Raw genomic sequence first — 24753 nt, 5'->3', positions numbered from 1 at the left:
ATCAACAGTGTAAGAGTTTATTTTAAAACAATTACAAGATGTTTTATGTTTCTCCTTCATCGTGAACTATGTGTTTGAAAACGCACTCTTCATAAAAACCACATGCAAGTTTTTTTGATGGTGAAACAGTCAACTTCCAGCAACCACATGTCTGCACACATCCTCAGAAGATAGCACAGACCCCACACAGCAACTCAAAATGAGAAAGAAAAAAAGAAATGTATATATGATTATGATTTTATATATATATGTGTGTGTGTGTATATATACATATTATTCTCTGCTGTTCTTGTTTTAGAGAAGGAGTTTTTATTTGCCTATGATTGAAATAAAAAATTTGGGCTAGGAACAAAAGTTTCTGTATGTTTTTATTGTTTGATGAAGACCCTCATGAACAAGAAGCTTGACTAAAATTATCAAATCATTCTGTAGTCCACTTGTCATCCTTCAACTGAGAATTGTTTGTTTCATTGACTTGATGCAGATTTATACTGTAGGACTCTACTGCACTGAGAATCCTTTTTTATGCAATTATGGTAATTCAGCTCATCGGGAAGAAAGGTATTAGGTCAATTTCAGGAGTTTCTGTGATCATAGGTAGAGAGACAAATTGTGTAATAGTACATAAATCCCATACCTTTCACCGTCTTATTACCAAAAGAGATGAAAAGCATACTAGTTTTAAAAAGATATGTAGTGGTTTTCTCGTAGAGCTAAAAACATGGGTAAGCCAAGTTAATGACACAAACATAAGATGCATCTGTATATTACAGGTATTTTAGGAGCAAAACTGGGCCTTCAGGGCGTACTGTATCAACCCTGTTTAACAAGTCTGAACCTTCTTTTCTGGGAAAACAAATCTCTACCTCATACGCTCACTTAGACCCGTTGCTTCCCTCAGTTTTCCTCATAACTTATTCCAGCTGTTTATTTCCATGTGTATGAACAAGCTGTGGCAGTGCTCTGGATTTACTCCTCTTCCCTCATGTTTAGATTCTGCCCCATAACTTCTGAACCCCTTCACAGCGTGAGACATTTCTCTTCTCTGAACTTTATGTAGTGATTCTGTAATTCTCATTCCCTAGCTTACTTCCACCTGTTTGTCAAAGGTTTTAAATATGCTCCCTCAAATGTAATTATTTTCATTTCTTTTGCCAGAATTATGGGTTGGTTTTCCATCTACTTCCTAAATGTGGTGATACTTAAATTGAAATAAGTAGCTAGATAAACTTTTTAGTGTGAAACTACTGACATCAAACTTAGAGTTATTCCCTGTGTAGATAGGTAGATCCCAACTCATATACTGGGGTTTTGATCAGTTGCCTTGCTTCTGGACCCCTGCTTGCCTATCACCTATCCAGGTGTAGTAAATATTTTTCAGAGTCAAATGACTTATAAAATGCTATATAAACACAAGGTATAATGAGACAGTAAAGCATAGTAGTTACAAGGGTAAGCCGTAGAGCCAGGCGGCTTGGGTTCAAAACCTGGCCCTTTTTGGGCCCCAGTTTCTTCGTCTGTAAAATGAGGATAGTCACAGTGCCCTCCTCATAGGGTGGTAGTGAGTACCAAATTAGTCTGTACATGTAAAAGTTCTTGAAACACTGCCTGCTCAGTAAATGTTAGTTACCTGTTTGTTGTTGATTATTGAGATCTTATATTATTTTATATGTACTTAGCATCTTTATAGACATAATGATTGGTCAAAGGCTCCCTGAAATCTATAGAGATCTAGAAGCTCAGCTGGCTTCAGGAAACCACCTAGGAGTTATTGGGGCTAATTTAGCAAGATGATATCTAATAGTATGATTAGAAACCTCTAAATTCCTTCATCTACCTTTCTTTTCAACAGTCTCTGAAGAAGATGCCTTGAGGAAAAGTATGACAATAGAAAGTTAATAATCTCCATTCTCTATAAGTAAAAATGCCATCCTAGTAATTCCTGCATTATAGGATAGTGTTAGAGACATGGCAAGAAAAGGGGAGCATTTTGTTTTATACTTAAAAAAAAAAAAAAGAGTAAGTTCTTCCTGAATTTGGGGGGCCAAATTTTCTGTCTGAACCACTGAGTTTCTCAGAGAGTTATAGGAAACCTTGAACAGAAAGACACATATCATATTCTGTCCAACATTCGCAATCTGGAATCCTCGGGGCTTATCTGAGGATAGCTAGATTTTTCTCCAAAACTAAGAATTTACTCACTGAAGTACCATTTTTAAAACATTCTTGGTGATAATCTTTTAAAAATACATTAACAGCTTTCACTGCCTTTTTTAAACTGAACAAAATGGAAGCAGCATTTGTGTTTCCTGCACTGTCCTCAACACCTGTTGAGATCGACAAAGCCTGCTAGCCCCAACACCAAACAGCCAGGGACTCTCACAGTTGGGGCATTTTTATGTCTCTCTTCACTGCTTGTCAGCAGGAATTCACCTTGACTGACAAAGTGTTCTCCCTGTAACCAACTCCTTCAAATATGCAGCTTCAGGAACACAATAACCAAGTTTACCAAAACAACAGAACTGGAGAAAATATGGAGAATTCTTTATTTTATGTAACCTTAGCATCCTACATATGCGGCAAGGAGGAGTACTGGCGTATAGTGGAAGTTAGGAGCCAAGAAGCTCAGTTGGTATACCTGGCACTGATCCTCGGCATCAGGAAGTGACACAGAACAGTGGGGACTGTGGCAGTCCTGCGAACCTAGGTTATATCTGAAGGAGGCAGCTGTTACTTATCTCCAGTTGCTTGTTGCCAGATCGATTAGTTTCTCAAAAGAAGCTAACTATGCAGGATTTTGTGTAAACATTCCCAATTTGTATGCATTGGTTCAATTTTTCAAAATTAATGAAAACCCAGCCTTGATTTACTAGATCTACTGATGTCACTATTTTGCAAGGCCACTCACTCCATGTTTTTGAAAGTTTCAGTTATAGAAATTAATTTATTCGTGTTGAATCAAAATCTAATTCTTGGCTACTTTCAAGCATTGTCCTAAGTCTGCACTTGAGAGCTACAGCATGAAGCAAATCCTTCCTCCCCAAGAGTGCTCTCAAAATCAGAACATGCTGAGTGTGTTAGTGAACCTTAACTCTTCATTTCCAAGTCAGACATACTCTTACTCTAACCATGCCTCAGATATCCTAGGATTATCCTTTGGTTGACTTTCAAACTGGAGATATTCCCCTTAAAATATGACACCAGAACTCCCCAAAGTGCCCTAGGTGTGGCTTAACCATTGCAAAGGACATTGACTCTCTTTTTCTGGTTAAAGTCTAACATTCTATCACCCTGTTTAGTAAACCGATCACTACCTCATAGTGAGTGCATCACACACTGCCTTGGTTCTAAAACTGGTTCCTCCACTTTTTAGCTGTGAGACCTTAGGCAATCTACTTAATTGTTCTATGCCTTGCTTTTTTCACCTGTAGAACAGGGATAATAACTATACCAACCTCATGGAGTGGCACAGAAATTAAGTGGTTCGATATGTATAAAGTGCTTCTATATATATAAAGTGCTTAGAACAGTGTTGGGCACCTAATAAGTGGGGTGAAAATATTAATAATTAACATTGTTGAAACTATATGATTTTCACTGTGACCTGTAAGTATGCCACCAGTGTGCTCACTCTGGTCATTAATAAAATTGCCATGCCGAGGCAACGGCTGACTCTGCCTGCAGCCCTGTCTCTAGATTCGCACTGATTCTATAACCAATGCAACACTGTTTGATCATCTTAGTGCTAACCTTGTATTGCCCATCTTGTCCCTGAGGGTATCTTTCATGTACCAGGCACTGTGTTAGGCATGGAGGACACGAATACAATTAAAATATGATCTTTACCCTCAACAGGGTCCCAATATAACAGACAAATGGTGAAACAGAGGGATAATCACTAGGAAACAGGTATGCACAGAAGGACCAGCTTTAGTTCCGCCGTCTCTGATTGAATTTCTCTAAATACTCTAAAATGAAATGAAACCAGAGAATCACTTTTTTTTTTTTTTGTTTTTCAGACAGAGTCTTGGTCTGTCACTCAGGCTGGAGTACAGTAGTGCAGTCTCAGCTCACTGCAACCCCCATCTGCTGGATTCTCCCACCACAGCCTCTCGAGTAGCTAGGACTACAGGCGAGCACCACCACACATGGCAAATTTTTTTGTATTTTTAGTACAGATGGGGTTTCACGATATTGGCCAGGCTGGTCTCGAATTTCTGACCTCAAGTGTTCGGCCTGCCCCAGCCTCCCAAAGTGCTTGAATTACAGGCGTGAGCCACTGTGCCCAGCCAAGAAACACATTTTGAACATATTTATAAGGGGTCATTACTTATGAAAAACCTCTTTCTTGTCTTCATGGTCTCTGATGGCTCTTGACTTAAACCTCCCATTTTTTCAAAGGGTATTTGTTGTTTTTGCTAATTTGGTGATATTTTATTTGCAAGCAAAATTACTTTTCTAACATCATTCACATTCTAGTCTCTGCTTCTCAGGAGTCTTTAAAATCCACTGGGGGTCTTTGATCTTATTTGACTATGAGTATAGCAACCATAACATTATAGTCAACTTTAAAAAGTGTTTCCAGAATCAATTCGGACATCCATAGACACCCATTCCTGAGTGTCTCCCAGCTGGCAGGGAGGGCTGCAATCTCAGTAGCACACCAACCTCTACTGTGCACATCTCCTTAGACCCAAGGGCTCTGTTTTCTTTTCAATGTTGTTAACAAAGTCTCTTTGATTTTTATTGGTCACAAAGGTTATATTTGCCTTCCCAGTGATCTCATTTTTGTCTAGTGGTGCCACAGTAAATGAGAATAGGCATCAAAAAGGGGAAATGGTTCAACCCAAAAGTGTGCATTTGACCTAAATAAAAATTATCTGGGGTCCTATATTACACCTCTTCTACCATTTTTGATTGCTTGGTATTTCAAATAAGCAACCAAAACTTCCCCTCCTGTTACTTCAGATGACCAAGAAATTGATTATATACAGTTGCTTAATGTGGTCAGCCTCTTCATAAACAGGTAGGTTGCTGAAAGGTTATCTCATCAGCATCTGATAATCTCTGGATCCTGAGCTGTTGAAGAAGGCTCAGAAATGCACTAAAGTAGGTGCTGGGAATAAGGCCAGATCTTGTTCTGCCATTAAATTTCCAAACTTGTCACCTTCTAAAGTCCCTATTGCTTTTGTCACCCAAGACCACATAATTTGAAAGCCTATCAATCTCTCTTTACAAAGGGAAGTTGTGTTTCCTCGTTCTTAATTAGAGACATACTGTCATTCAGAGGTTTTGAGCTACATTGACAGAGGTAATGTTATCTAACCTAAACATAGTTCCATAAGAAACATAAAGCATAGGTAGACAGTAGAGCCTTATTAATGAATCCTACTCAAAATGTTAATAGATCTGTATTGGTACCTTTAGGGAATCCTGGTTGTGAACCACTACGTGAAATGTTCAGGTTCACAATCTTGCAAAACCTTTTTGAGTTGCAGGAATATCTGTTGCCTCACAAGTGAAACAAGTCCATTTTCTTGAGCACTGAGGTGTTCCCCAGCCTGGCTTTTCTGCCTAGAAAATGCCATTTTCGTAAAGAGCTGTCATGCTTCGTGTCCTTTGGCTTATGATTTAGCTGTTCAGAGAAAGTGCAGGCTGCTCTCACTCGCCCAGTGCTGGTGATATGTGTTTTTGTTTTATTAAATCTTTAAAATACTGGGCTTGTTTTTTATGACCTCCATATATTCTTTTGTTCTTCTCTGTGACTTGTTAGATCACAGTTTTTTTCTTCCTTTGTGAAAATATTAGTGCCTTTCTAAAGAACATCATGGTCTCCAGAATGGCTATATAATAAAATGGAAGAATGTGTTGAGCTTAATGTTAGATCTGTGAAGGCTGTGACTCAGGGGTGCTTCAGTGATGGGAAGGTTTGAGGCTTCTCAGACAGGGTCGACGGAATCACAAATCTTTCTGTTCTTGCCAGACTTGTTTTGACAAATCTGAGATCATTTGACACTAATCATAGAGCTCTTTGTAAAATAAAGGTACCAATGGTTTATGTTCCAATTACAGACAAGTGTTTGTGATTAAAAGTTACTAAGAAACCCTCGGTTAAATGGAAGCAAGTTCTTCTGCAGGTGTGAGCTTCGTCTTGTATGCATTTGAGCCTGGGGACCCACACACCTGTGCACAGGTAGCCTAATTCTACTGACCTCAAAGGAATCTTTTCTTTGGGGACGCTGAGGAAGGAGAGAACATCTGCAGCTGATAAATCTCAGTGGGCCTGGTGCTCCAAGGCTTCTAATTATACCCAGTTCCTACTTCTTCTAGAACAAGATCAAGTGATGCATTGCCATCTCATGGTTCTGTACCTGCACAGAGGGGACTCCCAGAGTTTTAAATAATCTTGAATACAACTTGGCTACCCCACTAATGTGAATCCCCAAATAAACCAGGCCATGACATCCAATTGAACTTGTTCCTGTGCATACAGTATCTCGCAGCCCATCCTGTATTGTTAGTTTTGGCAAGTACACGACAGCATATAATAAATCATGGAAGGAAAAAGCTTTTTGGCCTAGCATGGTTCAGCCTGCTGTAATGTTAGAATACAGAAAGCAGTTCTGTTTTTAGACATCCTTTTACTAACCCAACATTCATAATTTATTATTACACTGTAAAATTCCTGCAACACTACACCAAAAGTAGTGCTGCCCTTTAATTAAGTGCCCTCGGTAGGAAAAACGTGAAACTGATGTGCAAAACATCTCTCTGTGTGCAGTGATTGATAGTGATTACATCTTTATGAACCCAGCCTAAAGGTCTCAACTTCCTGATGGGTGAAGTAGTCTATAGGGCCACTTCCTGAGTCTGCCTGGCGGGGATCAGTCACTGCTACCAAAACTGCAGATAATTCAGAGGCACAACTTAGAAATGCTGAGGTTTTATTAAGCCCGTGGCTATCTATACTTTGTCACAAGCCTACATGATCTTATTCCTCATTTCCATAAGCACCAATGACCAAACTTTATGCCATGTCCACACTTAGAGAAGTTGTAATGCAGACGGTAAAGGGACCCAGTGTGTCATATGGATGACAGGAAGTACTTCCAGCCCAATGGGGGCATGAGTAGAACATTCTAGGCAGAAGAGGACCATACGTTGTTGCATTTTTTAAAATTCTGTTTTCAAACAGTCTTTTATTTTTCTTAGTTGCAATTAGGCAAGTTTAATTTTTTTTTTAAAATAGTACCATTAAATGTTAGACTTAAATCCCAAGACAGGCGTTCCCCAGCTCATCCCTATTTGCACTGTGAATTTGTCCATCAGCTAGGTGGTCACATCAGCCCAAGCTCATAACACCTTACTGAAAGGTAAGATTTGGAGTTTCTATATCTGAAATACTTCAGGTTTCTGAAAAGAAAGGTAACACATCCATCCAAGCAGGTAGTATGTGTGTTATGTGAACTCTTTGGTATAAGTTTGGCTATTTTCAGTCATAACGATAGCAACCAAAACAAAAATTTTGTGCAGTCCTGTCATTTAGTCATCTTGTCAGTGCCCCAAGCTGACTTTTTTCAAGAGCTCTGTTGATACCGTGTGTGTGTGTGTGTGTTATTTTCTGGTGTTTTTACAGATTTGGGCCAGGCTTAGTCATCTATTGGTACGGATTTATCCAGGAGCTGGACTGCAACCGGGAAAGGGGCATCCTGCTCAAAGCCTGTTTCCCTACGAACATTGTCACCTTATGCCACAGCATAGCTTGACCCTGAAGATCCTGGAAGAGAAGCTGGGAGGAAAAGGTGAATCCGGAAGCAATTTTACTTTCCTGCACTGTAAGATCCTGGCAACATCTGCCCTGAACTTCAGCTGAACTCTTGCTGCCTGTAGTCACACCACTACCTCTTTAGACAAACATATCAAGAGTTTCTGTTTTCCTTCATCCCTTGCTGATGTGAACAGCCAAGAACTACAGACACAACCCACTCATTATCAGCATTTCTGTCTCTGTCAAACAATTAGTTTATAGATAGTCATAATCTTTCTTTCTTCCGGATGGTTTCTCCTTGTATGCTGAACAAAAGAAAAAATGTGAAGACTGAAAGGTGTGATTTTTCAATTCTCCTCCCAGTTACCGAATCACCCTCTTATTTTTTTTTTTCCCTAAGCCTCCATTCACTCTCTCTCCCTCTCCCTTTCTCTTCATGTGCACTCACAGAGACCCAGCATTGCATTACCATCATGGAATAATCTAGCACAAACCTAGGAAAGCTGAAGCCACAAAGTCCGAAGCCACCTTTGCACTCACCTGCAGAGCTCCAGAAGACCTTGATGGCAGCCCGCCCATGCTGTGTGTTTGCTGTATTCGATCTTTACGGCTTCCTGACTTCTGTGACAGTAAGCCAAGCTGCAAAAATACACTTGATGAGAATTTCCTCTTTTAATAATGTCTTTTGAACACCAAATATTTTAGATTTATCTTATTTGAAAGTATTAGTTCCATTGTGCCTGGAAACCACACTCCTTTAGATTGGGGGCCGAGAGGAGACGACCCAACATTGAGGACAGTTTATTTTTAAATATGGCTAGTTGTCAGTATGTACATGAGCTAGTATTTTTATGAGTAGAGTTTTTTAAAGGCACATTCTGTATACTGCTTAGTATACCCATTTTATACCATGTAATTATATAACACTCAAATAAGTTCAGCATTAGAAATGTTTAGCTTTGTGTGAACTAAGTGTGCCAGAAATAAACCTGGAGCAATTTTTAAATAAGCAAAATAAAGGAGATTTTTCTATTTGTTCACTTTATTCACTTTCATGTACTTTTAATGTACTGCAAATCAGATTTCAGTCTAAAGAGAAACATCAGTAAGTTAGTAATAAACCTATCTTTTGGGAAGTTGAATATTAATCTGTACCCAAAACGTATTTAGTAAAATATTTGCTACAACATTATAAAACATAACTTTTATAATGTTGAATAGATGATTTGGGAAATACTAACAACAACAATGTAACTTTTACAGACAGCTGTAACTTATATACACTGCTTGATTTTTTTCAAAAGACTAAATATGTCATTTATACTTTGTTCATTTTCTACCAAAGAAGGTTTGGAAAAATATGCCTGCTGCCTTTCCTTTTGAAGAACACAAACCTGGTCCAAACATGTGTGGATTTTAACTCTGAGTGGGGTGCATTAAATCAAAAGAGAGAGGAAGAAGATGAAATGCTAAAGAAGTATCAGGCAAACTTCTGTTTCAGTATAAAATTCATCCTGCAGGCTTCTGAGTGAAATAGAATGATTTGAAACCACTACTGTATTGCCTGGATACACACACACACACACAACACACACACACACACACACACATACTTTATACAAAAATGTTAAAAGCAGGTTTCCTGGCATGTTCTTAACTGTTTTTTCTTTAGGAATAAATTACATTTATCTGCACAGATGTTGAAAATCCTGTTAAACCCTTGTCAAGGATTTGTTTATTTTACATTAAACAAATTTATGATGAACGTGAACAAATAAATTAAAAAATAAAAAAGGTACTTGCATTTTATATTTATTCTTTTACCTGTTGCCCTGACATAATGTGCTGTGAGAAGGTACTGGTGTTCCTAGCAAAGGCGCTACCTCCTCTTTATGAATGAGGCTTAAAATCTAGCCCTTAAATGTGAAAAAGAACCCAACAGTAAACTATACACACTACAATAAGGTTACAAATTAGTCAAAAGTAAGTTTTTCACACATAAAAACTAATGTGATTATTATACTACTTTTGAATTGGAGGGGTATGGGAGAGAAGGTAGTAATGTTCCCCAGTTGGAAGCTTAAAGTCTCCTTGGTTTGTTTCTTTTTCTGTTAAAAATACTTGTCTGTATTCCATCTCTATGCGTTGTCTGCTTGTTTGGTTTTTTTAGTTTAGACAATATAAACATCAGCCCCAGAAAGTAGACACGGAAATGACAACTTATTTTCATTGCTGTCGTCATTAGAACGTTAACATTAAAGCCAAATCTTGTTTTATGGTGCATTCTGCACACCATGCTAATGAATTATGCAAAGCCAGAAAGCAGAAGCGTGTGTAAAACGTAAAACTGAATGACGTTCTCCCTGGCATATACAGACTTGCCAAGCATCTGCCCTCACAAACACATAGGAGACCATTTGAAGTCTGGAAACAGAGCAACTCAAAGCAAAGCTGATCTAGTACTGATATGTAAGGCAACTGCATAGACTCCTTCCCACCTCGTATCCGTAGCCCCTCAAAAAAAAAAAAAAAAACCATAAACATTTGCATATCTTTTTTTTCTTTTGCCTTCTAGTGAAGCATACATCAGCTCTTTACAACACTCCTAAAATCTAAAAGAAAAGGAAAGTCTCAGGGGTCTAAAGTAGAAAGCTGGACCTCCAGGGGAAATAATTTTTTTGTAACTGTAGGTGTGTGTACCTGTTCATTATCTGCAAGGCTTCATTCCCCCTGGAAAAGATGATAAATTGTTGGTCTTGAGGGGGTGCATTAACTCACGCAGGCCACCAGGGGACTGCTTAGAGCCCTGATGAGGTAATCTACCTAAATGGTCCCTGCTGGGCCACACTAATTAATGCTGAAGTGAACAGTTAATTCACTTGCTTCTCACTGGGGAGCTACACCCATTGCTTTCTTTTCTCTTTGGAACCAAGATGCCTTAGATGCCTCCACTTTTTAACTCTTCCCATCTAGAGACCTGCTGTCCCAATTGCATTAAATCCTTACTGCTTCCATATGCTTTCTCACTTCACTTTTCACTTTTTCCACGTCATCTTCCCCTGCGCTGGCCTTTACCAGTTTCCCTCCACATGGACATGTACCCTGCATTTTCTCATTACTCTTGGGCTCTTTTTCTCTCTAAAAGATCATAATCCCAGGACGAAAATATGTCCTGATGCATACGTCTGGTTGGGGAGTTGGGAGCAACTGGCCTAACTTCTTTGGGGAGAAACAACGTAAGCACCCTCCACATGCCTAAATACTCAAGTACGTATGTGGCACCAGAAGGATCGTAAAATTTTAACTAAGATAATAAGATTTTACAGGGTTAAATATGGCTTGAAGTTCATGCCTTCAGTAAATGATTTGGAGCAAAAAAAGAAGAAGAAAGTAAGGTTTTATAGCTACTTTCAGCCTGAGTGTTGTTGTTCAGCTGACTAAAATAGCAAAATGTCTGTATAATTTAACGAATCACTCCTAGCTCATTCATCTTGGGGGTAGCTTGCCATTTTCATGTGATCTGATGGGAGCAAGTTGTCTCAAAGTATAACTATTTTGTGACAAGATGAGAGGAGAAAATCTCAATAGGCACATTCTTGATTAGGGTTAAGGAACAAAGCAAACTCAACTTGAGAGGAAACTAAAAGGCAAACAATAGAAGTTTGCCTGCAACGTCACCATTTATGGGAAGCGTCTATCTGAACCTGTCTGTGTAAAGTCACTCGTGGGTTATGGAAGGGTCATGTGTTTGGATCATTTAATCTTGCTACTCTAAACTAACCTTCCTACATTTAGTAAACATCATCTGAACCTGTTTTATTAAGAACATGCCTGGATTCCAAAGATTAAACAGGGAAGATGGAATTAGGAATTAAATAATAACCTGAACAACTTGGGTTCGCCTTCTGTTTTTCACTTTCCTGCTATTGTTTTGAATATGGCTGTGAGACAAAGAGCTGCTTAGGTCAAGCGCTATAAATTACAGTTTTCATACAATAGTAATCCACTAAAATGATTTCAAAGCCTGATCAAAGTACTTCAAAAAGACTTTTAAAACATTTCCACAGTACAGGGGAAGGGAAATGCTCATTTGGTGCCTTGATTTGTTTCAGTTAGTATAGCAAAGTTCCATCTGGGTGTCATACTCACTTTATATAAAACCCAACTCATTGTTTAAATAAATCCAACTTGTTCTTGTTGTTTAATGTATAGGTAAAGGAGATTGAAGTTTTCATCTACTTAACAATTTGGAGTCACTTGTAAGGAAAAGATAATATAGGAACATTTTAAAATAAGCATACCTTGATAGTATTTAATTACTCAAGGTATTCGTTAAAACTGTCTAACTCCCTGCAATTAGGATAAAGTGGTGAGGATCTCTGTGGATTTATTTGGCATCTTAATAATAATCATGGCAACAGATATATTTATTTTTTCATCCCTTTTCCCTCACCACTTGGATTTATCCTGAGCTGTCTCATTTTATAGGTGAGGATAATGGGAAGTACACTAGTGATAGCAAAGCTAAGCAAATTCTAGGCTCAACCATATATAAAGATAGTGTGGACTGCTGCAACAATGTCAGGCTCAACTAAAGACTCATGGTACTATGTCAGGGCAATTTTTGCTTTTTAAAAGGAAGGTCATATTGAAATGCTGACATGAAATATAACCAAGTCAATTAAGTAATAACAATTGAAGTTCAGAGTTTAATTGAGGGCTGAACATGAATCCAATGACCATTAACCTGAAGTGGTCATTAATTCCCCTGGAAACTGCCTTGGTTTAAAGGTATTTCTATAATAACTAGCACTTTTTTTTCAAAAAAAAAAAAAAAAAACCTTGTCGTTTTAACATTAAACACAAATTCAGAAATAACATTCAGGAATGATAATTCAGTGGATCTATAGTAGACCTTCTGTATTTTACATTTTTAATTGCATTTCTTTTATAGGACAAATCAAAATTTAGATAAAAAGGTAAAACCACTTCTTCTCTGCAGGAAACCATAGTAAACAAAGTTATAAGCACCCTTTATTTAATTGCTTTTGTTTTATCTCACTTGTTGACTTATTTCTGTACTTGTTTCATGCAAGATTTCCAACTAGACTGTAAGCTCCATGAAAGTAGAAACTACACTTACTTTGTTCACTGTAGTCCCTAATGCTTAACAGAGTTCTGGTGCAGACAGAGCAGGTATTCAATAAATGTTAAATGAGTAAATGAATGACAGAGTTTTATTAAATATGTTATCACTCGCTTGCATTAGCAAATAATTGGAACCTTTAATTTTCTCATTTTCTTCATCTGAAAAATGAGTGTATTTACCAAAATCAGAGAAAATCATCATGTGTCGATGTTAAAGAATTAATTAATTTAGAAACTCCCCAAAATGTGAAATGAATCAAATTCATCAACAAGAGTGTTTTAGGATGCACACTTAGTTTTAAGGGGGGAATACACGTAACTTTTTGTTGCATTTGCCTTAAAGTTAATCTTAATACATTATTGTTTATGCACTATGTTGCTAAACGAGAATATTAAAAATCTTTATTTCTCTTTAAAAAGAAATGGCTTATCTTTATATTTCCATTAAAAAAAAAAGTTTTTCTTCAAATCACGGCAGGGTCCCGGATCAACTGTGTTTCACACACAGATTTTGGAATATTCAATGGAGTTATTAGATTAACTGCAAATGATACTTTTAATTGCTCCCTTTTATAATGCTAAGTTGATGGCAAAGTGCTTCTTGGCCATAGAAGTGGTTGGCCAGCTCAAGAGAGAAGGGTTATTTGGTCATTTGCCAATAGGATCTGACCTTTGGAGAGATACTGCCCATGAACCGCTCAGTGGGTGTTTCCTTGTTAGTCATTAATTCAGAGTATATTATTATTTGAAAGCCAAAGGCATTTGGCATATTTCCTCATAATTTGGAAACCTGTAGCACAAAAGAACTGGAACTTCCACATTTCTTCTTATTCTGCCAGTTTCCCAGGACTTCATTTGTTGGGGCCCTTTACTGTGTGGTTCCTTCCTTGAGCTGCTGGAGAGAACAGACCCAGAGTGCAGATATCACTAAGACCAGGTCTTTGGTTCCAGGTGATAATGCTGTCTTATATTTCCAGCATTAAAACTATTTAAGACACAGGTATTTATTGAGTCCCTAATGTGTATTAGAAGTATGTGAAGTGCTGTGGGAATTTTTTTAATGCAACAAGAGATTCTTTTCTTGAAGAAAAATAAATCATTACTTCCTCAAAATGAAAACAACACAAAATATTTGGAAATTTTAGAAAAGCAAATCACATTAAGGAAAGAGGGAAATCTATAAGGTTTTTAATAAGATATTTTAACCCTAGACTATGGACAGCAAGTAGCTTTCTATTTGCTTATGGTGGCTGCGTTCACTGATACTAAGCATTTCCAAGGCCAAGTTCAGCTCAGCAGCTAAGGCTTTGATCTAGTTTTTAGAGTAGGCAGTGATCACATGCGTGCCACATATTTTCCATTCCTGCTCTGGGCCATTCATGTTCAGTGCAAGTATAAATAAATTCTAAGCATTTGAAACAGAATTCATACCTGTTCATCGGCCTAAGTAATAAAACAAGCAATAACTTGTTCTGATAGTTCTATAACATCAAGCAAAGTGTCTGTCCATGGCTAAGGTCTGTCTAATAATACAGATAAGCTAAATATGTCATCAAAATCATAGAAATATGATTTTAAGCCTCAAGATAAACACTAGATGGGCACAGATAATTATTATTTTTAGTAAATGTCTACAAGTTCAATTATATTATCGATGAAAAACATTTGACCTGTATATTTTGGCCCTGCATAAAGATCTTGAAATTCAAAAATTATATTAGTAAATTTCACACATTTCTAGCTTTGGAGATTTGTTTTCTTTCTTTTTTTGCAGGGTTGGGGGTGGGTTTTTTTGTTTTTTTTCTCCCATTCAAACCAGGCTAGGGATTCAAGGTCAGTTACACACTCTGCCTCCTTTATCTTTCATGGCCTTTATATCATCTGGGTATCAATTTTCAGCTTAGTGCAGTGCATTTTTATAAGGTAGTGATTGTATATAATAGTGGTTTGAAAATATGTTCCCAAAAAGAAGTGTTAAAATATTTTCAAGGACAGGGAAGAATTGTATGCTTTACATGGTAAGACAATTTTGTTAATATACTTACCATTAAGCCATAAAAACTTCTGCCAAAACCTTTTAATTGTATCAGTTCATTAATTCTGGCAGCTAAAATAATGACAATCATTGCACATGGAAAATTAGGTAAAAATCTAAAAGTATTATATTTTGTACTAATTTGAATAGAAGAATCTATCTTGGTTTCAGTTACAATTTTTAAAAACCAAATTTTTCAATAAAAAAAATAGCAATGCAACCTAACAGAGGATGATAGAAAAGCAGAACAATGAAAGATGGCAAAGTGGCCATGAGCACATTGCATAATGATGTAAAACTCAGTCTTTTGGTAAATTACTTTTGTCTTACTTGTTTCCCCACTATCCTTGAAAATATTTCCCAATGACAAAGGAGTTAAAAATGGCAAAATGGGGGGATAGAATGAGCCGAGAAACTCATGTGAGAATTTAATTACATTTTCAGTTTATTTCTTGACAATTCCCTGAAAGGCTAATTGGATCTTCAAGCCATTACCAAAGATGAGTTTGACTCATTGACTCAGAATTTTATCAAAAAATTGGGAGATATTATTTAATAGTGAGTCAGCAAGGCATTTTAAAAAAAAAAAACTGATTTTCTTACAGAAACAGTTTTTAGTTTTTAATAAACTTATAAACAAAAAAGCTCCCACTTCAAAATAAAAACAAGATCCCTAATCATATAGATGTTTACAGTGGTTATATTTATCTAAGCAACATATGTACATGTTCAGCTGTAAGATGTTAACTAAATTTCTGTGGCAAGCTTTTTTAAAAAAATACTAAGAACATTATAAAGTTAATGCAGAGTCCTAAGTATAATCTAGTAGTCACTAAGTTTTTCTTAAGTCTTCACTTTAGATGCTATTATTTGTAGCACAAGTAAGCAGGCAGAGTCTTTCATGTGCTCAAACACGGGAATCTTTGGTTGCTACCCTATCAGCTGGTTTGCAAACAAGAAGCCAACAATTTTAACAATGTTTTACGTGAACAACCTGCAAACCTGAGAGATGGAAAAGCCCTAAGAATGCACAATTGTGAGCATTTACAACCATCACAAGTGGCTGAAGACTGTTCATGACATTCTTCTGAGATGAGATCTCAAAGCAGTATAGTTCAAAAGATTTTAACAACAAAAAAAAAATTGGTATATGCATTATTTCTCCACCAATTTGTGTGTGTCAACCATTTAGTTAACTTTTTCACTTGAAAAAAATGCACTAGAAAACCAGTCACTGTGTTTCACTATCTCAGTTAATATTCACAATTACAGTGGCTACGACTCAGGATACAGCATTACCAATGCTGGCCAGAGTCAGTTTACAGTAAAGTTAAGTTCTTTACACCAAGTAAATGGTTGTCCATGATCACTGGCTAGTGTACATATGAACTAAAATTTCTAGATTTGGGGAGAAACAAATGCTGCTCTGATCATCTGCTCTGCTTCTTCTGTTCCTCAATTCATGCTTAGAAACCTTTCGTGTTACTCTTGGTTTTGTCAGGTTGCTTACCTGTTGGGGTTTGGGCCTGCTGCCCCTGCCCAGTAGAAGAGGCTGCCTGCTGTGCTGCTTTCTGCTTTAACATTGTCCAATCAAATGTGTCGTCATATTGATGGCTCAGGGTCCCGAAAAGAATGCAGAATAGCTGCTTCAGATACATGCAATCTGGGGCTTTCTCAAAGTGTAGCCCACGACAATAGTTTAAGTATATGGCAAATTCTGCAGGAAACCCCTTACATAAAACTTCAGCAGGAGTGGACATCTTTTCACTAATCTTTTCATATTTTTGTTTCTTTGTTGCAGCCTTTAGCCGTCGCCATGGCAGGCTGGTTCTATTAACATACATCAAAACATACCCTAATGATTCCATGTCATCCTGGTGACTCTGCTCAATACCAAGATGTGCATTGATAGTAGCATATAGGGCAGTGCCAGTGAGATTTTTATCTTCTCTGTATGGCATGTGTTGCCTTGTCCTGTTGTCTCTGCACTTTTTGGCCAAACCAAAAGCAATAAGGAATAACTTACTACAGTGACGCCCAATACCCATTAGGAAGTTATCTTGGTTAACGGCTCTGTGTATAAAATTCTTTGCATGCACATGTTCAATTCTCCTGATCATCTGGTCAGCTAATATAAGTACAGTTTTCATTGTGAACCGTCTTGAACAGAAATTGGTCTTCAAGGCTAGGTCCCAGAAAATCCATGACTAGTACATTATAGTCTTTTTCCTGACCATACCACCGTTATGTGGCGGATGCCAACCCCACCTTGAAGAATCTTACAGAGCCTGCTCTTGTACAGCAACTGGGGATGCCTGGCATTGTGAGATCCTAGCTTCACTGCCACTTCTTCACCCTTAATGATGCTGATCGCCAGACAGATGTCTCCGAAGGAGCCAGAACAGCTCTCCCATACCAGTTTACATTCCTTCCGACAATGAATCCTGCCTTGGAGCCCCTGCTGCTAGCCGTACTGAGAGACGAAGGTAGAGGCTGGGCCAAGCCTACCGCGGAAGGCGGCAGGAAGCGGAACAAGGAGGCCTTTCCTGGCGTCCAGGGCCCAGATGCCGGCGAAGGGAACCTGATGCCGCTGCTCAGTCACATTTTTTTTGTTTTTCGGTTGGTTGTTTGCCAGGCCGCAGTTTGTGGAGGGCTCCTAGCGGTTACCAGGCTGAGCCACCTGTTTCTGGGCAGCTGCTGCTGCCTCGCTTTCGCGGCGACGTCGGGGCTGGAAAAGGGGCGCGGTGAGCTGGGGCGCGGTACCGCTGCCACCACTGCCGCCGGCTCCGGTCCTGTCACTCTGCCGACGACGCCATCTGGTTACTGCAGCTCCAACCAACACAAGATGCCCCCAGAACCCGGAAGTCGCTTCTTCACGGCGCAGAGCACTCTGGGAAAGGAATCTCAGGTGCCCGCTCTAAAGGATCCGCCTCATTGACTCAGAATTTGAATGATTAGAAGGCACCAGAAGCTTCAGTTTACAGATGGGAACATTGAAATATGGAGAGGGTAGGTGACTTGTCCAAGGCCACATAGCTATCTAATAGGAGGCAGGACCAGAATCTGCACCTCCTAACTTCCTGTCCACTGTCCTTTCCTTCATAGGGTTAATATTTTATTCCAAGGAATTTCCAATCCCGTAAGTTATGTTGACCATTTACAAAGTAAAGGGTCCTGGTATGTTTTTAATGTACATTCTGAACCTTACTGTTTTGGTCCTGCCCAGATCTCTATGGTGGAAATCAGCTGGGCATTTTGACAGAAACAGTTTTCATTTTATTAGTACTTTACTATCCTAAAATCCTTAACGTTTGATGACAGACATTTTCTATACATTGCCATGAGCCTAAGGATGTGCCACTAAGAATGAATTTGGAAGGACTGAAGACAATTTTTTCCTTTGGTCAATTTATATATTGACTTTTCTTCCACTGGAAAAAAAGAAAAACCCACAGATATTACGTTTACCATCTTCTCTTCCTGTAAGGATAAGGTAATATTTAAACCAACAGTAATTTATGAACATCTACTGATCATTACCGAGAATGACCAGTATATAGTATTCTAGAACTGTAGGCAGTAGAACTTAGTGGCTAAGACACAAGCTTTGACGATAGTCTGGAATCCCCACCTCTGCGCCTAGATATGATCAAACTCTCTAAAAGTTTCAGTTTCCTCATTTGTAAAATTGAAATTATGCCTATCACACAGGACTATTATGAGGGTTAAATAAGATTAGTGCCTAATACGTCATAAAGCATAGCTCTAATAAAACTGGTATCATATATTATAGTTGTATTATGTGTTATATAATTATAATTATATTACTACACCCATTGAAGATTCTACTTGAATGATACACAGCATTAAAAATTTGTGTTTTGTGTGTTAATATAAAAATCACTATAAGGTGTGTAGCTTGGCTTATTATTGCTTTTCTAAAGCTCATTTAGGAAAAGCCATTTTCCAAAACTTAAGAGACAGGCAGAACAAGATCCTCCTTTGAGAGTGGGCATATGTGTAGTTGATTGTTTTCGCAGACTGATGTCTGGTTTAACATTCCTCTGCTTGGAGGAGAAGCTCAGAGACCGTGAGCCCATGTTTCTTTTGATAGTGACCGAAGCCTTTGCCATAAATACAGCTTCAGCAGCAGCACAGCACAGGAACCAGCCAGGACTTTCACATCTGACTGACGGCTCAAATCCACCGTGCACAAGATGAGCCCCCTAAAGGTGCACAGGTTTGTCATAATATAAAAGCTTTCTTTAAGAGGATTGAAGAAATACCTTCAGGCCATTGTTAATTCTTAGTTGTGAAATACCTTCTTCAGGCCATTCCTTTCAGTGAAAGAAAGCATAAAATGTTATTTGAATTTGATCTTTGAAAAAACAAAAAGGCAAAGCAAAAGGAATTTGGGGAAATCACTAGTTTGTTCCTGGATTCTTCCTCTGATTGATGACTATGACACTTTTTGGGGTGGCTTTTTAAAAGACATGATTTTCGAAAGTGCCCCACTCCTAAACGTAATCCTCCTTAGGTCACAGGCAAGCTGTATAATTTCTAAATAATTGAACCAAGTGCTGATGCTCCTCTCCCAAAACAGGCCAGTGATGTTGGAGGCAGATGCCGAATCAGCTCTCCTAGGCAGCTGAAAACACTATTACAAAAGTGCCAGGTGTCGAAAAATGTGGCTTCTCTCACCTGGCGGCTTCAGAACATTCTGCAAACAATGAACTGAGCTTCCCATCTAAGTTCCAGTTAACTAAGCTGCCAGTTAGATAAGTGGTCTTTTGTTGCTTACAGAGGACTTAACATTGTTTTGCTTCTTGTAGAAGTTGCTTATTTATTTACAACATTAAAAAAAAAAACTTGAAAGAATACTTACACTGAAGAGAATGATTTCTCCCTCCATAATATATGCTATCTGAAAAATTAAAAAATATTTTTTAAAACAAACATTAAAATGTGTTTTCACCAATCACAAATATTAAATTGTAGTACAAACTGCAACTGGACACCCTGGCTCACGCCTATAATCCCAGCACTTTGGGAGGCTGAGGTGGGCAGATCACTTGAGTTCAGGAATTCGAGACCAGCCTGGCCAATGTGGTGAAACGGCATCTCTACTAAAAATAAAAATATTAGCTGGGTGTGGTGGTATGTGCCTGTAGTCCCAGCTACTTGGGAGGCTGAGGCATGAGAATCACTTGAAGCCGGGAGGCAGAGGTTGTAGCAAGCCGAGATCACGTCACTGCACTCCAGCCTGGGCAACAAAGCAAGACTCTGTAATAAAATTAATAAAATTAATTTTATTTTTTTGTAAGTAAATTGCCCAAACCAACCTATATTCAGCACTCAGAGACTGTCTTTTCATAGCTTGTTGGTAATATCTCATGGAACACTAAAAGACAGGGATACCAAGTTGAGGCATATTGGTAGGCTTTTCAGATGCACTCTCCAAACTTCCAACCTCAATGGGTGGATGAGAACATCTGAAAGAAAACTGGTGGTGTGCGCTGTAACACTGTCCTCAACGCGGTGCCCTCAATAGCTCCTTCTATTGCAAATGTGTTGCATAAATTATGAAAGGGGGAATTAGAGAGGAAAAAAAATGACCTTTTTTAACTCACAAATAATAAAAGTTCAGCAGAACAAAAGTTACAGTCCTCAAGAATAACTTTGCAATGGACCCATTTAGCATGGTAGACTTTGTGGTATAAAGATAATCCAGACTCTTTTGTTAACTGAATTTGAAAATTTCAAATTAATTTGCATCAGATTCAACCTGGCACCCTATCTTGTTAAAAACATTAAGCTTGACACACCTGTCCTGAAATGGCTTGATCTGATCATTACCTAAAATCGATCTGGGTTTACAATGCAGTGAAGTCGAATTACAGAGTTGCCAAAATAATCAGGTCATTCATTCTTGGAGATGTGATGCGGAGATGTGATGAGGAAGGGCTTCTTGTTGGAGATGTGATGAGGAAGGGCTTCTTGACTGCCATGGGAACCATAACCCCCCATGTGCTGAAATTGGAGGCTCATAGAGACAGCCTGATTGGCCCTCGTCTTCTAGAGCTGGAAGTCAATATTGCCACTTTCCGAGGGCTCAGGTCAGTTCCAGAGCAGCTAATAGGCCCTCATGATGAAAACCCAGTTAGGGAGTTATCTGTTCCCAGATGCCTATGAGAAAGGATGTGTATCTGCACGATATTTCATCTACAATTTATTGTCTACTCAAACCATTTACACACATACATATGCACACACATTCTGCTAGACAGGATAAAGGACCACTCCTTTATCCTGTCTAGCAGAATGCATTTTAATCAGGAGTTTGGAGGAAGATGCTCAGCATCTTCACAGCACAGGTGAACTGGGTCAATGACGAGCATGCGATCCCGTTGTGACTGTGACACCTCTTGTGAAGTTTCATAGAAAGCTTTTCTTCCTTTTACTGTCATCCCCTTCCTTTTGATGTAAGGATGGGATGGTTATAGCTGCAGTGGCCATCAAGACACTGAGGAAAAGGATAAGAAAACACTAGAGCCACTGAGCGCATGTCAGCATTGCCAACCCTCCGTCTCCTTGCTATGTGAGAAAAAGAAACTCCTCTCGTTTCAATTATTATTTATTAGGTATTCTGTTACTCGCACCCAAAAGCATTTCCTACTGACAAGGGAATCTCGTGGCTTTCTAGAATAAAGCCCTTGGTATAATTTCTTATACTGCATGATGGGAGAGATCCAGCTGAAATGTCTAACAAAGTCACTGATTGCTCAGACATATCCAGAAACACTGATTTCTATGAAATCTGAAACTCTTAAGAGTGCTGTGATGGAAGTGAACTGCCCCTTAGAGAGAAGACGGACCCAAGTAATTTATTATGGAGCATCCCCATCAAATTCAGTCTATAGTAGGATTCTGTGAAAATCTGTCAAGTGCCTGTGTCAGAACTGAAGTCTTCAAAGGCATCATTATTAGTATTGAGGTCAGAATTTTAAAATGAGTTATAGAGAGTAAAAGGCCCCCATAGAGGACTGTGGACAGAAACCCTTGGCCACATATACAATAATTTTGAGATAACCCTTTCCTTTTCCCTCCCTACTCCCCACCTCCATAAAAGAACACCATGTTCACTGAATCATTCAGTTGAATATGTTAGCCAGCTTTCTATTTTGCCAGCACATCTAAAATGTTGCAATGGCAAGTTAAGTACTTAATACACATCTCATTCAAATGGGTGTGATTAGCTATCAAAGAAGAGGTAAAGCGTAGTCATGGAGTCGAGGAGCACTGGTACCAGATACCTGGGCTTCAATCACAGATCCAGCTCTCACATGCTGTCTGGGTGACGCTAGTTGCTTTGCGTCCTTGTGCCCCAATTGTCTCATATGGAACAATGGAGATAATAAGTACCTCTTGTGTGTGAATTATAAAGATTAATGCATTTAATATAGGTAGAGTATTCATAACAGAACCTGACACCTTATAAACACTTGATAAGTGTTAGCTATTGCTATTACCTCTTTTCCAGGTGGGGTCACTGAAGCTCAGAGAGGTTAGGTAGCTTGTCCAAGATTTCCTAGCCAGTAAGTAGTAAAACTATCTCAAAATGTTCCTCTAATTTACATAATGTTATTATAATTTATCTTTTATGCTATTTTAGAAAATGTGGTAAACATAGTTAGTGCTCACCGATATTCAGTTCTCCTCAACTTCCAGAATGTACAAGAGACTACACACTTTCCAGCCCCCTTGGGGCCACATTACAAATTCTGGCTCATGAAATGTGAGTGGATGAGACCTGTATGTGTCTGGGAGACAATGAGAAACACTGCAAGATTCTTCATTCTTTGTCTTCCCTTGCCATAACACTCAACCAAAGTTCCAGAAGTGGAAATCTCCATCATCCTGGAGCACAGAGAAACTAAATAGAGCAACCTACATACCACCACCACCATGCTACAGGAGTCCTTTTAAAAACAGCAAGAAATAAACCTTTATGTGTTAAGCATTGAGATTTGGGAATTATTACCATAGCATCAGCCTGGCCTATCTCAACTAATAAAGTTTCCAAATATTGTATAACAGAAAAACCAGAGTATTGACTTAATATTTTATTTAATTAATATGACATTATCCCATTGGCGCATTGACAACTCTTGTTTTTTTAGGGGATGGGGGTTGGGGTCAGGTTCATCTGGCATTATGGCAATGTTATAATAAACAATAAGGAAAACCTAATGAACATTGTTCTATAGCTTAATTTTCTTTTTTTTTTTTTTTTTTTTTTAGAGACGGAGTCTTGCTCTGTCGCCCGGGCTGGAGTGCAGTGGCCGGATCTCAGCTCACTGCAAGCTCCGCCTCCCGGGTTCACGCCATTCTCCTGCCTCAGCCTCCGGAGTAGCTGGGACTACAGGCGCCCGCCACCTCACCCACCTAGTTTTTTTGTATTTTTAGTAGAGACGGGGTTTCACCGGGTTAGCCAGGATGGTCTTGATCTCCTGACCTCGTGATCCGCCCATCTCGGCCTCTCAAAGTGCTGGGATTACAGGCTTGAGCTACCGCGCCCGGCCTTATAGCTTAATTTTCTATGATAAGTAGTAATCATGCTGCAAACCTTCAGGACAGAAATAAATATTATGAATATTTATATTCATAATGAAATATTATGTAATGAATATTATTACAGCTCATAATTGTAGTATTTTAGAAAGCCTTAATGTTATTGTTGCTTAACATTTTTTTCAGGATATTAGAGAAAAATTTATTTTAAAATTATCATGGCCTTTTGAGTCTTAGAAAGGCATTTTAGCTTAACCTGCATGTAAGCAATCTTCAAGAAATCATAATATAAAATGTTTTTATTTCCCCTAACCTAAAACATAAAAATTTGAATCTTAAAAATAGAAACTTGGGCCGGGCGCGTGGCTCACGCCTGTAATCCCAGCACTTTGGGAGGCTGAGACAGGCAGATCACGAGGTCAGGAGATCGAGACCATCCTGGCTAACATGGTGAAACCCCATCTCTACTAAAAATACAAAAAAATTAGCCAGGCGTGGTGGCAGGTGCCTGTAGTCCCAGCTACTTGGGAGGCTGAGGTGGGAGAATGCCGTGAACCCAGGAGACAGAGCTTGCAGTGAGCCAAGATTGCGCCGCTGCACTCCAGCCTGGGCAACAGAGCAAGACTCCGTCTCAAAAAAAAAAAAAAAATAGAAACTTATATCTAGAATATTAAAAACTCTGAATACTCAGTAATAAGAAAACAAATAACCCAGTAAAAAAAAATAATGGGCAAAAGCTCTGAATAGTCATTTCACCAATGAAGAGATGTGTTGTGTAAATACATAAAAAGATACTCAGCATCATTAGTCATTAGTGAAATACACATGAAAATCAGTGTGATACCACAACATACCTCTTAGAATAGCTTATATTAAACATTGACTTTACCAAATGTTGAGGGAAGATGTGGAGCAACTGGAACTCTCATACATAGCTGGTAGGAATGCAAAATGGTATAGCTACTTGGTTAAACAACTTGGCATTTTCTTATAAAATTAAATACACAGTTACTTATAACTCAGCAATTCCCCTAGACATTTACCCAAGATAAATAAAGACAAATATACTCACAAAAACCTCTTCATGAATATTTATAGCAGTGTTATTCACAAATGCCAAAAACTGGAAACAAACCAAATGTCCACCACTTTATGAATGAATACACAAACTGTGGTACATCCACTCAGTAAAAAAAAGAACCAACTACAGATGCATACCCCAACATGGATA

The 24753-nt window shown here is 38.5% G+C and overlaps 3 protein-coding genes across 7 annotated transcripts in view; 2 read left to right on the top strand and 1 right to left on the bottom strand.

The window, feature by feature from the left end:
* CUNH15orf41 (chromosome unknown C15orf41 homolog) overlaps window positions 1–12608 on the top strand; it is a 234754-nt gene extending 222146 nt beyond the window's left edge. For 2 of the 5 annotated variants that reach the window (XM_033190643.1, XM_033190644.1), the window contains exons 11-12: window positions 7637–7802; window positions 8219–12608. In XM_033190643.1, coding sequence (XP_033046534.1) covers window positions 7637–7766 — 130 coding nt within the window. In that variant the 3' untranslated portion in view covers window positions 7767–7802; window positions 8219–12608. Of the gene's footprint in view, window positions 1–7636 lie in introns of all 5 variants that reach the window. The other 3 variants (XM_033190645.1, XM_033190646.1, XM_033190647.1) reach the window with 2 other exon arrangements.
* Window positions 12609–16262: 3654 nt separating this feature from the next.
* Window positions 16263–17308, bottom strand: LOC117070905 (casein kinase I-like). Its single transcript, XM_033190649.1, is given in 2 exon segments — window positions 16263–17126; window positions 17128–17308. Coding segments are annotated over 2 exon segments (738 nt in total). The 5' UTR covers window positions 17157–17308; the 3' UTR covers window positions 16263–16417.
* On the top strand, window positions 17197–23004 carry LOC117070906. Its single transcript, XM_033190650.1, has 2 exons — window positions 17197–17960; window positions 22624–23004. The coding sequence occupies exon 1, from the start codon at window positions 17389–17391 to the stop codon at window positions 17887–17889; it is 501 nt and encodes a 166-aa protein (XP_033046541.1). The 5' UTR covers window positions 17197–17388; the 3' UTR covers window positions 17890–17960; window positions 22624–23004.
* The last annotated feature ends 1749 nt before the right edge of the window (window positions 23005–24753 follow it).

Source organism: Trachypithecus francoisi, unplaced genomic scaffold, assembly GCF_009764315.1.
Source record: "Trachypithecus francoisi isolate TF-2019V2 unplaced genomic scaffold, Tfra_2.0 Lachesis_group3, whole genome shotgun sequence".
Taxonomy (NCBI): Eukaryota; Metazoa; Chordata; class Mammalia; order Primates; family Cercopithecidae; genus Trachypithecus; species Trachypithecus francoisi.
Note: the sequence above shows the minus strand (reverse complement) of the source record. Positions and strands in the feature narration are given on the sequence as shown.